The sequence below is a fragment of the Podarcis raffonei genome, chromosome 10 (genome assembly GCF_027172205.1).
Source record: "Podarcis raffonei isolate rPodRaf1 chromosome 10, rPodRaf1.pri, whole genome shotgun sequence".
In the NCBI taxonomy this organism is placed as follows: domain Eukaryota; kingdom Metazoa; phylum Chordata; class Lepidosauria; order Squamata; family Lacertidae; genus Podarcis; species Podarcis raffonei.
This window is the reverse complement of record NC_070611.1, coordinates 23,044,251-23,060,620: the sequence shown is the minus strand read 5'-3', so window position 1 is coordinate 23,060,620 and position 16,370 is coordinate 23,044,251. Positions and strand designations below refer to the sequence as shown.

At 42.2% G+C, this 16,370-nt stretch overlaps 1 protein-coding gene across 1 annotated transcript in view; it reads left to right on the top strand.

Annotated features, from left to right (window-relative positions):
- Positions 1 to 16,370, top strand: part of MET (MET proto-oncogene, receptor tyrosine kinase) — a 97,191-nt gene that overhangs the window by 54,628 nt on the left and 26,193 nt on the right. The window contains exons 6-10 of the mRNA XM_053405906.1: positions 4,873 to 5,033; positions 7,105 to 7,207; positions 7,685 to 7,821; positions 10,583 to 10,744; positions 11,791 to 11,890. Of these exons, the coding sequence (XP_053261881.1) occupies positions 4,873 to 5,033; positions 7,105 to 7,207; positions 7,685 to 7,821; positions 10,583 to 10,744; positions 11,791 to 11,890 (663 nt within the window). The remainder of the gene's footprint in view (positions 1 to 4,872; positions 5,034 to 7,104; positions 7,208 to 7,684; positions 7,822 to 10,582; positions 10,745 to 11,790; positions 11,891 to 16,370) is intronic.

Below are 16,370 nucleotides of genomic sequence, written 5' to 3'. Positions count from 1 at the left end.
CCCCACATTACTCTGTATAATGTCTCACATCAAACGTAAAAAAGACTTTATGATTTGGAGAGGGTGGGGAGAAACAATGCACATTTTTTGTGAACCAAGAAGATCTTTAATAAATTTTTGTTTAACTTTTTTGAACCTCAGTACTGAGGCTGGCTCAACGGAGCCCTGTTCCCAATGGAAGCCCTATAACGGAGCTGTCAATTCTGTTGACACATTTGGGTTGTGTGTTGTTGCCCATTAAGTAAAGAGACAGCCTGCAGATTGGCCCCTAGGAAAGGGAGCCTCTCTAGAAGCTGCTTTCCGTTAAAAAATATTCATGAATGCGGAAAGTGTGAGCAAGAGTTAAATTACACAAATGAGAAAAGAGCTTAGTAGCCCATTGCTGTTTTCAGTTAGCTATGGTCATTGCAAGATTTGTACAGGCTGCCTCTGCATTTAACCAAATCATTTTGCATTAAGTGTGACATAATTATGAAGGTCTAGTTTTACAGAGCGGCCATGCCACTTGTAATCCCACACGTAAACACACCAACCGTTCACTCGATATATTTGTCTCTGCTGCTCACTGCTATTGGTGTTTTTAGATGGATAAATGCATAAATAGTGGAGCCTTTGAACTACCGAACATACTTCTGTTTTGCTTTTAAAGGTACTTAAAATAGCATCCAAGTCAAGCCCGACACAGAAAACGAATCTGTGTCAAATTTGTACCTTATCAAACTGTTGTAATCTGTGTTGAAGCAAAAGAGAAAAAGCCTATGGTGACAAGACATAGCAGGATAGTGGTAAATGCATCTTTTGTAATGGATTAGAACTCAGTTGTGAATTCAGGAAGGACCAGTGAACAATCCTTGCACCCTACAGTTATGTATAGATGCACAACATGAAGGGAAATCTGTCTTCTCTGAAAGACGGAAGCTTTTACAATCACTTTAAGCAAGTGCACATGGCTTAAATGGGGTGGAAAGCAGGCCCTAAATAATTTTTAAATTATGAAGTCTGATTCATAGTTACATTAGGCCTTTTATGCACTTCACGTAGTGTAAAACGGCCTTAGAGTGAATGTAAATCACATTTAAAACTACATTAAGGACCCTTACCTCTGCCAGGGCAAGGGTAAGAGGACTTCGTGTGACTGAGATGTCATGCTATCATTAGTCTGTGAGGTTAGTATGAAATTGTTCAAAGCCGTCATGTGTAATTTGGGTTTTTATGACAAAATGCAGGCATGCTTGGTATAGTCATGTTATTTTTACATGCAGGAAATGTTTTTAAAGGTATCTGTTGAGTAAGGAAGCCATTAGGGAAAAAGAGTTTCATGAATACTGTATAGCAATTCTTTAAATCAAGTCCACTGTGCTTACTCAGGAAAAATTTTGCATAAAGTTAGTGAATGATGAAAAATTCTCAGAGTGCAATTGGATTGATATAAAGCTCAAGTTCATGCGCTGAATATATTATTTTTTTTAAAAAAATGCAATAAATTTTATTCTCTGGCAGTGATAAATGATGAAATATCCTAATAGCTTGTGCCACAGCATATGTGAGTTTGTGGAACTTATTTCTAAAAGGAAGAAAAATAATGCAGCTGAGAACCTAAATCTTTATGGTCGCTAGCTGCTAAGGGAGATTTCACGCTTTGGTAGACCATGACGGTTGGCATTACTACTAAAAATAAAAAAATAGATTATTCATCTTTGGCCTATTGCTTTACACCCATGCACATTAAATCTAGGGAAGAACCGTGTGTTTGAGGCTTTTTGCTGGTACTATCAAATCAAAGATAACCTGCTTTGTGTGGCATTTGCAATAGAATCCGTAAATCCATCCATATATATGAGAGTTTTAAAGGAACAGTGTAGTTAAAATATGCTAAGTGATACTCTAGTCCTTAAGTTAAACGCAGAGTGGTAATTGCAAAGGCCTGAGTTGATGGTAATGCCCTCATTTTGCCTTTAATATGATAAGAAAAATTCCGTCTTTATGGTGTTTTGCCTAGTCACGTGGAACCGGCCCCAACAACAGCTATGGGTTGTTTTGGTCTTAGTGCTATGGTCTAAGGCAATTGTAATCAAAATACAATACGCAGAAACATCCCTGCATGGAGTGACATAAAAACTGCTGCTACCATTGTAGATATCGCCCTGGGACCAAGCCTTTAGTTGGTAAAAAAAAGAGAGATGGTAATCTATCCCATCAAGAGTATTTTGTTAGTGTTTTTTAAATGCAAGAGTAGGACTCCTAGTTTGTATCCTTTGCTTTAAATAGGCCACACACTTTCTCAGAATTTTTGGTCACAGTGATCACATTCCTAGGTGTGGCAGCATTCGCAGTCAAAACGGTTTCTCTCTAAATAAGCAAAAGAAAGGAAAAAAGCCCACAAAATATCTGAACTTCCCTATTTCATGTAAAATAGAAATGTACAAGTATGGAAGGCATAAATGAAACTTAATTTTATTGAAATAAAACTTGGGCTTCCCTATAAATGTTCATGTAGCGGCTATACTTGCACCTCTATGAGCAGCTATACAGTGGTACCTCAGGTTACATACGCTTCAGGTTACATATGCTTCAGGTTACATACTCCGCTAAGCCAGAAATAGTGCTTCAGCTTAAGAACTTTGCTTCAGGTTGAGAACAGAAATCGTGCTCCGGCAGCGCGGCAGCAGCAGGAGGCCCCATTAGCTAAAGTGGTGCTTAAGAACAGTTTCAGGTTAAGTACGGACCTCCGGAACGAATTAAGTACTTAACTTGAGGTACCACTGTACTTGTTTGGCTTGGGAAAATCTCTCGAAATGTCTCTTGGTGCTAGAAAAAAAGGTGCCGGAAATCACCATGAATGCCTCCTTTCATGGTGGCATGATGGCAATGGTGCCCACCTGAGTAGGTGCTGGAACTGAGTTCCAGTGAGGTCTGGCTGGGGGGGGGGGAGCCTGACTTGTAATTACTTAGCAGCAGTACTTAATATTAACATCACCCACGACATCACCCCACCGGCTGCCTTCATACACTGCCGTCACTGCCTCTCCCCCCCCCCATCCTGCCACCTACCACCCTTACATACCGCCTTTCCCCTCATCTTACCACTGGCTGCCCTTGCTGTTTGCTGTTCACCACCACACACACATGCGCCACACACGCACCTACATCCAGAAGCAGCTCCAGAGGAATAGGAGAGCATGGCACAAAAAACACACATCTTTGTGTTCTTTTGGTTCCTGGGAGAATGCGGCAGAGGCAGTTCCTGTGGTGGAGGAAGCAGAGGGAGCCAAAAGGGGACATCTAGGATTGGCATCCGAAGCTGGGGTGGCTTCTGTAAATCCAGGATGTCCTGCTCATTAGCATGGCTAAATAATAACAATAACAACAATAATTTAACATTTATACCCCGCCCATCTGACTGGGTTTCCCCAGCTACTCTGGGTGGCTCCCAACAGATTAAAAACAGAATAAAACATCAAACATTAAAAACTTCCCTAAACGGGGCTGCCTTCAGATGTCTTCTAAAAGTCGGATAGTTTATTTCCTTGACATCTGATGGGAGGGCGTTCCACAAGGCAGGTGCCACCACCGAGAAGGCCCTCTGCCTAATTGTCATTGATAGAAGATTTTGCAGACCAACAAACTCTAGAGTCTTGTTTACACAAGGGAGAGTAATATTAGACATTGAGGAAATACGGCATATACATAAAGGAGACTCTGGAGTAGATTCCAAATGGACTTTAGTAGGGTCTGGATTTAATTCATTGTCTCATTTTCCCTAGGATCAATTGTTTCACTATTTATATGGTTTAATTTGTGCAGCATGTTCACAATACCTACTTTGCCCTTGGCATTTTATTTCCTAAATCCTTCTAGCATTAAGCCAAGTCAATAAAGTTTAAATGAAATGTGCCAGTTCCTTTTGGATGTTCAAAGGGGACAGTAACCTGAGTATCTTACTAGAAATGTCCTTTTCGGATGCAACATGAAGAAGCAGGATTCATGATGAAAGACACAATTGTGCTGCTTCTTAGGAATAAAATAACTTGCACTATAAAATATTAAGCCAAAGTCACTTTAGTAGTTCCATCACAAGCATGAGTTAATTCTTTTGTTCTCTAGCCCGGGGGCTTGAATGTTTGCAAACTCAGATGCTATTGTTAAAAGTCTATATATGCCTTAAAAGCATTGTCAGATTTTATTGACAGTGCCTTGCTGAAATTTGAACAACTTCCATAGTATTCATATATTTTTCCCACCATTGTTATATTTACAACACAATTTACAATATATAGAAGGTTGTGGGAGGGGGAAGAGCACTTCCTTTTTGGATTGTCACTACATTGCTGCAAGGCAGTTTATTTTTAACTTGAAAATGTAGAAGTAACCAAATGATATCAATTCAGCCAAAGCATTGTAGAAGCCCTGCTAATTCTGTGGCTCCCAAGGCAATGTTTGATTTAGATGTCTTTGAAGCTATCATCTCCATGAATTCTTGCCTTTTCATCACATTGGTGAAATAAGTTACTGATATTCTTTTATTCACTATCTTACTTCTAATAAAATAAGTGCATTGTATTCTTCTACATACCACAAGAAAGACATAAAAGACAAGCTAAAGGGGTATTAAAAAGACTATTACAATGCAGAGCTTGTTCAGTGCCCCTAAACATAATAATTCAGAGCTTTCGAGCAGTGGCTGGGTTATTTATTGCTACTGTCTGAGAATGCTCATACTGTGATGAATGAAAGGTGAGGAACAATTAAGATAAAGGGTAGGGTACTCTCCAGCAGAAGAAATTATTTTCTCCCATTATTTTCCCCTTTGAAAAACACCTTCAAAGCCCATCAGAAATCCTAAGTGTGTTACTATTTTTTTTCCCTTTTCAGATTCTTCCAAACAGCGCAGCTTTTGATGGTGTAACAAGACTGACCCTGTGTGGGTGGGACTTTGGGTTCAGCAAAAACAACAAGTTGAATCTTAAAAAAATGTCGGTTCTTATTGGGGGACAGCAGTGCATTCTGGATGTCAAAGCTAGTGACAAAAACAAGTAAGAGATCAACGCTGTCTTTATAAGCACGTATCACGAGGCACATGGGCGATGGAAGACGCCACCAAATAACTTGTGCCATGCATTCTTTGGCCGTCTGTCACTGAAGTGTGATATTCAGTAGTAAATGTTGCTGGGTGGCAAACTGTGTCACTGGGAGATGGTCCAACCACCAGCTCATAGCTCTTACTCTGTCAATAGTTCTCAGTAGCACTTTATTTTATTTATTATTATTTACATGTGTTTGTTGTCTGTTAACCTAGTTCTGTATAGCATGAACTGCCTATTTCATATGAGTGCCCTTTTTTATCTCAGTGGGGATGCAAAAAAGATTTAAAGGTCTGTTACTAACATACCCTGCCAAGTGTAGATTCCCAGCCAATTAGCTAGCCTTGTGGACTGGCTCTGCACCAGTCTCATTCATTAATCTGGTGTACCAATATGGGTGGAATCACCAATAAATCTAGAATGTGGAGGTAAGAAATGTTGACCGTGTCTACAGCATGGCAGTCTAACCTCTCAGACCAGAGGCTGTCTCAGTGGAGGATGGGCACTGGCTGCCACAAACCTTGATCTGCAGCTCACATATCTCACTTCCGCATACACAAGCCGTCCTTTGTTTGAGGATGAAAACCACCAAGAAACTCTGGTTGTAGTACAGTGCTGGGCCATAAAGAGGGGAAATGTCATGCTCCATAGACCTTAGCAATTTGGTCTCTAGTACCCCTGCATAGTAGGGGTACTAGAGGGACGCGGGTGGCGCTGTGGGTTAAACCACAGAGCCTAAGACTTGCGGATCAGAAGGTCGGCGGTTCGAATCCCCGCAACTGGGTGAGCTCCCGTTGCTCAGTCCCAGCTGCTGCCAACCTAGCAGTTCGAAAGCATGTCAAAGTGCAAGTAGATAAATAGGTACCACTCCAGCGGGAAGGTAAACGGCATTTCCGTGCGCTGCTCTGGTTCGCCAGAAGCAGCTTAGTCATGCTGGCCACATGACCCGGAAGCTGTACACTGGCTCCCTCGGCCAATAAAGCGAGATGAACGCTGCAACCCCAGTCAGCCACAACTGGACCTAATGGTCAGGGGTCCCTTTGCCTTTACCTTTACCCCTGCATAGCAGTGAGAGTTGCTCCATACCCTGGGTCTCCAAGGGGGCAATGGCGGCAGTAGCATTTGGTTGTTTGGAAAGACTCTTTGGTTGTTTGGAAAGACTCACAGCTGCTTTTCTTCTGGGTGACTTCTGAGAGTTTCCAAAAAAAGGTCTGCGAGTTGAACTACCTTGGACTACAGAGTCCTCAACAGCAGAACCCATGCATCTCCTCTTGGGAAGAGATGTCACTGCTACATCATAGACAGTGAAAGCTGACAGTTAAAAACATTACTGTGGTACCATTGGAAGAAACCCAGCACAAATATATAGTTCAGGTCCCTAACTAGTTCTGCTTGGTTCCTGTCAATTCTTACAGTTGGTTCCAATTAGTACTTTAGGATCACAGAAGGTGACTATTAACAGCTACTTCTGAATTTACATCTTTAACATTTTACTTTTTGGGGGTTGTGTTCTGGCATAGCTGTAGGGATGATGTCATTAAAGGACTTGTTTTCTTTGAGTGGCTCATACAAGCCTCATCATATCATTCCTTTAGATAAATCTCTGATAAAGCTGTCCTAACACGTACTTTTTGTGAGACTCTTGGGAACACCCAAGGAAGTTTTTCTTACACTGTAATATATGTTAGGGCAGAGCTCTTGCAAGAGACAAGTTTTGTTGATCTTTCACCCACTGTTTGGAACAAAATATATATTAAAAAGCGAGTTTACATAGAAACTGGAATGTGTTCTCATCTCTCTCCCCCTCCACGCACTAAGTCAGAGGTGCATCACAAATTATTGGCAAAATATCTACAGCTTCAGAACTGTCTATAATTACTGATTTAATAAAATAATAAATTAAAATTATGCATCAGGGAAAGCTATAACAACTTTAAAAAACGAAGATTATTATTATAAGTTTGGGTGATTCTTTTATATTTATAACATAATTAGAAAGAATGTCTTTGCTTTGTTGTTGAAGGTTGGAATGCACACTTGGCGATGTAACGAATGCACGTTTTAATGTATCAAGCGTCGTTTCAAATGGACAAGCTAATGCCACTTTCAATACCTTCTCTTACGTGGTAAGTGTTAAAAAGCAAGGGCGAGAAACATTTTTCAGCTTGAGGACTGCATTCTCTTGTGAGAAACCTTCCAGGGGGCATGGATGTGATGCGTACCTTTGCTTAGCAAGGCCATGAAGAAGACAAGAGATTTCTATGCATACACTCCTAACACTCATGTTGCTAACCTGCCTCCTGGTAAGAAGAAAGCGCTAACACAGTTTACATTCCAGCTAGACAAAAGCACTAGAATACGGTGCAGAGCAGGATTGGGGGGGTGCTGAGGTAGGGTATGGCCTAGGGAGGGTCTCGAGGTCCAGTTCTGGAGGGACATTTGGCCCCTGGACCTCTGGTTCCCCACCCCTGTGTTAACTGTTTAAAAAGTTGCTTCTTATTATTTAGTATGATGACCTCATTATACATGTTTTCTTTTAATATGATTCTTAATTTTGCTTTTTTTTTTTTTAATTAACAAGCTACATTCTTTTTACTTGACAGGATCCCATAATAAGAAGAATCTCACCTACCTATGGTCCAAGATTTGGTGGAACGCTGTTGACTTTAACTGGGGAATACCTAAGCAGCGGGAACTCTCGAGAGATTTATGTTGGTAGTAAACAATGCAGATTGACAAGGTATAACGTGAAACAATGTTTTCAGTGTTGTTAATGTACAGGCTGTTGTTATTTTATTAGTACCGTTCCATTAGATTTATGTTCCGCCCTTCAACCCAAAGTGACCAGGGTGGTACATGAAAAAACATAAAATGTATAAATCAAAAGCAGCAATATAAACCGATATCAGAACTCAGAAGCATTAAGATAGAAAGAATCAGAAATCTCAAACTTTAATTACTGAATTACTTATATCCAAGAAAACAGTGCATTATTATTTTCTCAACAGGAAGTTAACTAGTGCAGTATACAGTGGTACCTCGGGTTACATACGCTTCAGGTTACAGACTCCGCTAACCCAGAAATAGTACCTCGGGTTAAGAACTTTGCTTCAGGATAAGAACAGAAATTGTGCTCCGGTGGAGCAGCGGCAGCAGGAGGCCCCATTAGCTAAAGTGGTGCTTCAGGTTAAGAACAGTTTCAGGTTAAGAACAGACCTCCGGAACAAATTAAGTACTTAACCTGAGGTACCACTGTAGACAATCTGTGGACCTGCAGTGTGTAAGAGAGGTCTGTGTATTGCAGAGACCCCAAACAGTGCATTTCTGTTTATATCTCCCTCTTTTTCTTACCTTTTCGGCCGATGTATGTCTAGCCTCACACACTATCTATGGCGGTGGAAACATCTTTCCCTCACTCTAGTGTTCTCTCCCAAGTGCATTTTTTATTAAGAACACAATACGAGTCTTGCTGCATCAAGCCCACCTAGTTTAGCATTCTGTTCTCACAGTGGCCGGCTAGATGCCTATGGCACCTGACATTATTTTCCAGCAGGAGTGGAAAAACAGCCATGCATTTGTGTGGAAGGTGCACATAGGAATATGCGGAATATGTGCTTGGTGAACCTAGTGTCAGGGGTGAGGGATGAGTTTTGCCTCCTCGTAGTTGTGTCCCAAATTGAAGCTTGCTTACTTTGTTTGCTAAGATGCTCTGGGTACCACCTTCCCCCAGTTCCATTTTTAAGTCGGGCAAGAGCAGGGGTCAGCAACCTTTTTCAGCTGTGGCCCAGTCCATTGTCCCTCAGACCTTGTGGGGGGGCGGACTATATTTTTTTGGGGGGGGAATGAACGGATTCCTATGCCCCAAAAATACAGTGGTACCTCGCAAGACGAAATTAATTCGTTCCGCGAGTTTTTTCTTCTTGCGAGTTTTTTGTCTTGCGAAGCACGGTTCCCCATAGGAATGCATTGAAAATCAATCAATGCGTTCCTATGGAAACCACCTTCAGACCAGGTCCGGGGACAGTCTGTCCCCCGACCTCTTCTGAAGGCGGGGGGGGGGGGGACAAGGGCTTTTCTTCCCACCGCCAGCCTTCAGAAGGCTGTTCTGAAGGCTGGCGGTGGGAAGAAAAGCCCTTCTCTCCACCTCCCGCCCCGCAAGCTCCGGGGACAGGAGGGCTTTGCTGCCGACCGCCAGCATTTTAAAAGCCCCCGGGACAGCGGAGACTTCTCCGCTGTCCTGGGGTGATTTTAAAATGCTGGCGGGCGGCAGCAAAGCCTCCGCTGTCCCGGGGCGATTTTAAAATGCTGGGGGTCGGCAGCGAATCCTTCGCTGCCGCCCGCCAGCATTTTAAGATCGCCCCGGGACAGCAGAGAAGTCTCCGCTGTCCCGGGGGCTTTTAAAATGCTGGCGGGCGGCAGCGAAGGCTCCGCTGTCCCGGGGCGATTTTAAAATGCTGGGGGTCGGCAGCGAATCCTTCGCTGCCGACCCCCAGCATTTTAAAATCGCCCCGGGACAGCGGAGAAGTCTCTGCTGTCCCGGGAAGGCAGGCGGGGGGGAGCAAAGACTTTTGACCCCCGCCGGCATTCAGAAGAGGTCCAGGACCTCTTCTGAAGGCCGGCGGTGGGCGAAAGTCTTTGCTCCCGACCGCCAGCATTTTAAAAGAGGTCCCCGGAGATTTCCCTATGGGCTTTCTTCTTGCGAAGCAAGCCCATAGGGAAATTCGTCTGGCGAAGCACCTCGAAAAACGGAAAACTCTTTCTTCTTGCGAGTTTTCTGTCTTGCGAGGCATTCGTCTTGCGAGGTACACTGTAATCCAGAGATGCATTTTAAATAAAAGGGCACATTCTCTTCATGTAAAAACACGCTGATTCACGGACTGTCTGCAGGCCAGATTTAGAAGGCGGTTGGGCCAGATCCAGACCCCAGGCCTTAATTTGCCTACCCATGGGCTAGAGTATGATTCCAGAGAATGTTGATAGAGTCTGATGGAATGTTGGAACTATATTTACACACAGAGAGATGCAGTTCATACTAAGTGTGCTAATGTAGCCTTCCTGTTCCACTTTCTTCCCCCTTCCTTCTGTTTGCTTTTTCATTTTGATTTCTGTTTGGGAACTGGCATTGTGTAATGGATAGAGTGTTGAACTTGGGAACACTGCTATTCAAACTCCCCCTTCATCTTAAAGCTTGCTGCATAGGCTTGAGCTAGTCACTGGCTTGGTTCAGACAGAATGATATTGGCCCAATAAACAATGCTTGTGCCTGGGTGTTCCCCCCAAACTGCAAAAAGTTTCAGAGTTTAAGCCACTGGGAAGTGGTGGCTTAATTTCAGAACTAGGATATCAAGTTAGGGGGTTGTAGCCAATTTTATGTAATTTAATGACTAACTTAGGCCCATTACTCTTAAGTGGGACTTGGCTAGTTTTAGAAAATATGCAGCATGTATTTTCCAATAGCGATTATAGCAAACATTTTCCCCTGTGGATTCTTTCTTGTGCAGAGTGTCTGATAATACCATAGAGTGCTACACTGCTCCCGAAAGAGAAGTGTCAGAGTGTCATGTCAGAATGAAAATCGATTCAGCGGTTCGTTCAGCGGGTCATTTTACATACAGAGAAAACCCTACTGTTTCTAAAATTTATCCTGCCAAATCTTTTCTTAGGTGAGTGAAACTTCCAATAAATATATTCATAGGAATGAATGAGCAAAGAGTGGCACAGCTTACCAAATCTCCCAAATGGATGTGCATTTTTATTCCTAGGTAATATGCCAAGCAGTTTTATATAATTTGGATTCCACTACCTTCCCCAAAAATGAAAGGGGTTTTATTGACAATTCAGAAACCCTAAGCCCATCATGCTGTTACAGTCTCCGTTCACACATATTGGCTGCATATGGCTATTATGCTAACTAGTGCTTTAGTGCTATGTGAATTAGCCTTTTGAACTTGCATGCCCCCTCGCATGCCCCTTCTCCTTTGGTGTAGCCATGAAGAGGAAATACAGAGCTTCTACTTCTGCTTTAGATAAACTGTAGTTTAGCATATCGTCTGAATCCTAGACTGTGGTTAACCTTAGCTATGGTTAGTAGAAAAGAGGTCAGCTTCATAAACTACGGGTTGAAGTTGGCTTGCTTCATCTAACCCTAGCTGAGATAACCACAGCCTGTCCAGGTTTGCACAACACAATAAGATGTAGTTAATCTAAAAGAAAAGTGAATGTTTTCGAACATCTCATGACCAAGATGGAGAGTAAGAGGAAGTGTGTGAGCCTAAGCCCTGCATAAGCTCAGTCTCATAACACTAACTATAGTTTAGCATTATGTCCAAATGAGGCATCTCTCTCACACTCACACACACATATATGGGAGCCAAGACATTTTTCACCTGAAGTGAACCACAGAATAGTGCCTTAACTGGCCAGGAAAGAAGGGGTCAGTGAAGATCTACATCAGGAACAAGGTGGGGGAAATCAAATCAACCTTACGCAGTGGTTGAAGTGGGAATCAAAGGCCACTGTCTGGAGTAAAGGGGATTGCTCTATATAGGTAGGGTTGCAGTTTATGATTTCGTGTTCATTTCTTTCACAAGGCCATTTTTGATCTGTTGAGTCTAAATAACATATTGATATTTAAGAAAATGAAAATACTGGTGTGCATTTTGAATTGGTATTTGTTTATATGAATATTGTCTCTGTTTCTTTTTCTCAGTGGTGGAAGCACAATTACAGCTCAGGGGATCAATCTGAATTCAGCACACGCTCCAAAAATGGTGGTAACTGTCCCTAAGCTTGGCAAGAACTTTACTGTGGTAAGTCTGTAGCACAGGGGTAGGCAACCTAAGGCCCGTGAGCTGGATGCGGCCCAATCGGCTTCTCAATCCAGCCCATGGGCGGTCTGAGAACCAGCGTATTTTTACATGAGTAGAATGTGTCCTTTTATTTAAAATGCATCTCTGGGTCATTTGTGGGGCATAGGAATTCGTTCATCCCCCCCCCCCAAATATATAGTCCTGCCCACCACATGGTCTGAGGGACGGTGGACCGGCCCACAGCTGAAAAAGGTTGCTGCCCCCTGCGTAGCATAAGTGTTAACTTTAGATTAATATGCACATACCTTCAAACAGGGGACGCGGGTAGCGAGCCTAGGACTTGCTGATCAGAAGGTCGGTGGTTCAAATCCCTGCGACAGGGTGAGCGCCCGTTGCTCGGGCCCAGCTCCTGCCAACCTAGCAGTTCAAAAGCACGTCCAAGTGCAAGTAGATAAATAGGGAAGGTAAACAGTGTTTCCGTGCGCTGCTCTGGTTCGCCAGAAGCGGCTAAGTCATGCTGGCCACATGACTCAGAAGCTGTACGCCGGCTCCCTCAGCCAATAAAGCGAGATGAGCGCCGCAACCCCAGAGTCGGTCATGACTGGACCTAATGGTCAGGGGTCCCTTTACCTTTACCTTTACCTTCAAACAGAACATGCATCACAATCCTGTGCAAATTTACACAGAAGTAAGTTATACTACGTTCATTGGGACTTATCTTTAGGTAGCTGAAGATGCATTTAAAAATTTGAATTGTTTGAGATGTTGATTTTTATTCTGCATATCTCTATATATCTTCTAGTTTCTGATTAACTGACAGAAAGATGCAGCCTTTTGCATTAAAGATGACAGCAGCTAGTTGCATTGGGAGGCTTAGCTTTCTTTAAAGTCTCTAAAAGGGTTTGGTGGTGTACTTGGGCAAACAGGCATCACAGTGCAGGCCTATATGCCAGCTGAGCTTTCAAATACCACAAAATATATTAAGACCAGCCAAGCATGTAGAAAAATTCTTTGTCATGTAGGCTGCATTTTATTCTTGTTGGAGAAGTGCCATTGTCGTGGAGAAGTGTGTATATAGTATAGGGAAATTGAAGCCTGCATGTGTGGAAATACATGTGTGAAGTTGGTGTTCGTGTTGGCCTGACACCTGTTCCTAGTTTCCCAAACTATGTTTTAACAAGGCAGGATCATTAACATCCGAAAGAGCCCTTTCAGTGTGTGCAACCACCCCCCCCCTTTTCTGCATTAGACGTCCACTTGTCGTCACTGTCATTTCCTTCACTCTTTCATTTCTGGTGAAACTGGAATGCTCAGGGTCACATGACAGATCTTAGCTTAGACATCTTAGCAGTTGGATGCATCTGTCTAGGCCAAACACTATTCCTTTTTATTTCCGTCTACCTTTTTCCAAGTCTGTTATTGATCACCTAAATCTTCCCATTCACATTGTTAGACATCCATGCTTTAGATTCTCTGTGAAAGGCCATTTATCCTCTGAGCTGCCATGACGGTTGAGATGCTATAACATGCCACCTTTTTACCCCTTGCTTTTATCTGGGTCAGCTACCAGCTACCCTAAAGCACACAGATCTTCTTCCACATTTATCCTGTTGTTGCGCAGGTTTCTTAAAAATCAAGTTAGATACTGGAGTTCAGGTTTTATCGGCCATGGCTTGCTTTCATTGCCTCATAGGTCACAGTTAGGGTTGAGGCAAGAATACATAGGACTTCATATTGTAAGCCATGTGAATTTTTGAAGGTTTCCTTCTTTCCTGCAGCTCACTTAAATGCTATACATATTTCAGTAGTACCCAACCTTTTGCAAATACATATATATATATATATATATATATATATATATTACAACAAAGAATAAATACTGCCTGAAATACAGTGGAAACATTCAAGGAGAACGTCTTTTAAAAGCCAGATAAAATAGGTGGTATGTTAATTTAGTCTTGATCAGATGGATTTGGATTTTTTTTTTATTACAGATTATCAATGCAGTATTTCATGAAAAGCATCACATTTTTCAATTTCTAAAATCAATTTCAGAGTAAGAATGTCATGTCAAATTACCTAGCAATAAGGGCACAACAAATGCAATTTCTCTTGACCTTCCCAATCAGTCACATTGCATCACCACTAAAGAGTATTATTAGATTTATTTATTTTTTATCGTTCTCTGAAAGCATCCTTTTTTTGAGACTGGCCTGATAAAGTAAAGAGCTATAGACTCTATTCTAATAGATGCCCACAAACTAGGTTATAAGTGTCACTGTTATTAATTTAAAAGACATTGGTACTCTGAAGTAGATTAGATGTGCAATGAATTTACGTTAATGAAATCAGTATGATTACCAGGATCTGTTCTGATGTATACAAATGCTTCTGTGTATAATCACCTACATATAAAAAATAGGAATATAGGTATCTTTTAAAGTAGTTATTAATGAAAAGGGATATAATTGTCTGAGGCCATTGCAGCAAAAATGAATGTAGTTACATGCTTAATCTATGACTTGCTAGTATTACAGTGGTGCCTCGGGTTAAGTACTTAATTCGTTCCGGAGGTCCGTATTTAACCTGAAACTGTTCTTAACCTGAAGCACCACTTTAGCTAATGGGGCCTCCTGCTGCCGCCGCGCCGCCGGAGCACAATTTCTGTTCTCATCCTGAAGCAAAGTTCTTAACCTGAAGCACTATTTCTGAGTTAGCGGAGTCTGTAACCTGAAGTGTATGTAACCCAAGGTACCACTGTATTTCATTCTATTTAATGTAAACGGAATGCAACATATTTACATGCACACTCCTATGCATGCTTACTCAGAAGTCAGTCCCACTGTTTCAATAGGGTTTACACCCTATGTTTATGATTGCCAACACAAGCCTTTAATTTAAGCACCTTTAACTTCAGTTGGTACCCAAATTGCACCTAGTGCCTGCAATCTGCATGTGCTCCCTTGAGGCATACATATAGCTCATCATAAAAGAACTGTGCAAGATTATGGAACAATATATGTTTTCTTGTTAATAAGGCTTGGTCCACACATGCCACAGAATTGGGTGGGGGAATTATCTGCACTCTGCAGCTTGGGGAAAATAATATAATTTTTAATAAATTAATGAATGAATGTTCTATTATGGGTTTTTTTAAATGGCTTTCAGATAGAAAACCAGCACAGCAAGCAGATGACTGAGCTAAACCTTATATTTCGGCACTAGCCTGGTAGCCATAAGCAAGAAGGAATTCTTGCAAGTGCATGGAATTCAATGCGTCTGAGAGAACTGGCTGGCAAAGGAGGACCAGAGTACTCTGTTCCTACTCTGTGCCCAGCATAGAAATGCAGTCAACTGCTGCTAGAAGGACAGAGGTGTTTGTTCCTCTTCTGCCAGCCTGCAGTGGGAGTAAGAAGAATTGCAGGCTAGTAACTTTTATGGACTTATGCTTATATTTATAAAGCTGGCTAAGCTAGGATTTTTCTGGATAACATTAAAAAGGGATGACTCCCACCGGCAGGCTAAGCAGTACTGTCCTTTATATTACCTTGTTCTGCTGCACATGCAGACCTGACCTAAGGACAACACTGGACCTCTCAGACATGCTGGGCTTTGAGAAGAAGGTGTGAGGGTTCCTGCAGCATCTCCGAGCCCTCGCACATCCTTCCCAAAGCCTGACGCCTCAAATGTATGATTTGCAATACTTTAGGTAGGACAGTGGGGAAGAAAACATTCCCAGCTGCTGCCAGTTTTGAGTTTGAGATGCCCATAGCATTTTTGGCAGTAGTCTGGAATGTTTCTTCCATTGTCTTAACTAAATTCCATTGCTGGGTTATTTTTCTTTCCGCTCCAGCCTTCAACGGAATGAAAGACCACAGTCCTCAGCCATGGACTATTTGTGCTGTTCTTTCACGTGAAAAATGATGCAACTGGGCCAGAATTTTCCATTTTGAGTTTAGATAAAATGGCAGAGGTTTAGAGTTCTATGAGATGAACTGTGTGTTATTCTGGAAGATCTTGGTTTGATCTCTTGACTTCTTCTTTTTAAATAAATGCAACATTAGGGAGTGGCTGCTAATCTGATTGGACAGAAGCTGTCCCCCATACTGTTTTCTTAATGCAGATCTCTCAGTCACAAACTGACATATGTGCAAACTGCTATTTTCTCCATGGGGGGGGGGGGACACAGGCACTTGTATTTCCCTCAGCAGATCAAATAGCAGCTTGATGTGTTTGTGTGCTTTAGACTGCAGAAGGAGCTAAAGCCATCCACCCCTCCATGCTATTACTTCATCCCAATAACTTAATACACCACTGCCCACAACTCCTGCAGCTGCATTTAATAAATAAAGATTGATCAATTGTGGTTATCCCAGCACAGTATGTAGTTTGGCCCTGAGTCAGCCAGAAAGCACACCAGAATTTCTAAGCTGGCAACAGAGTCTGACAGAGCTACTGCAATGTGCATTCTATTTTTGTA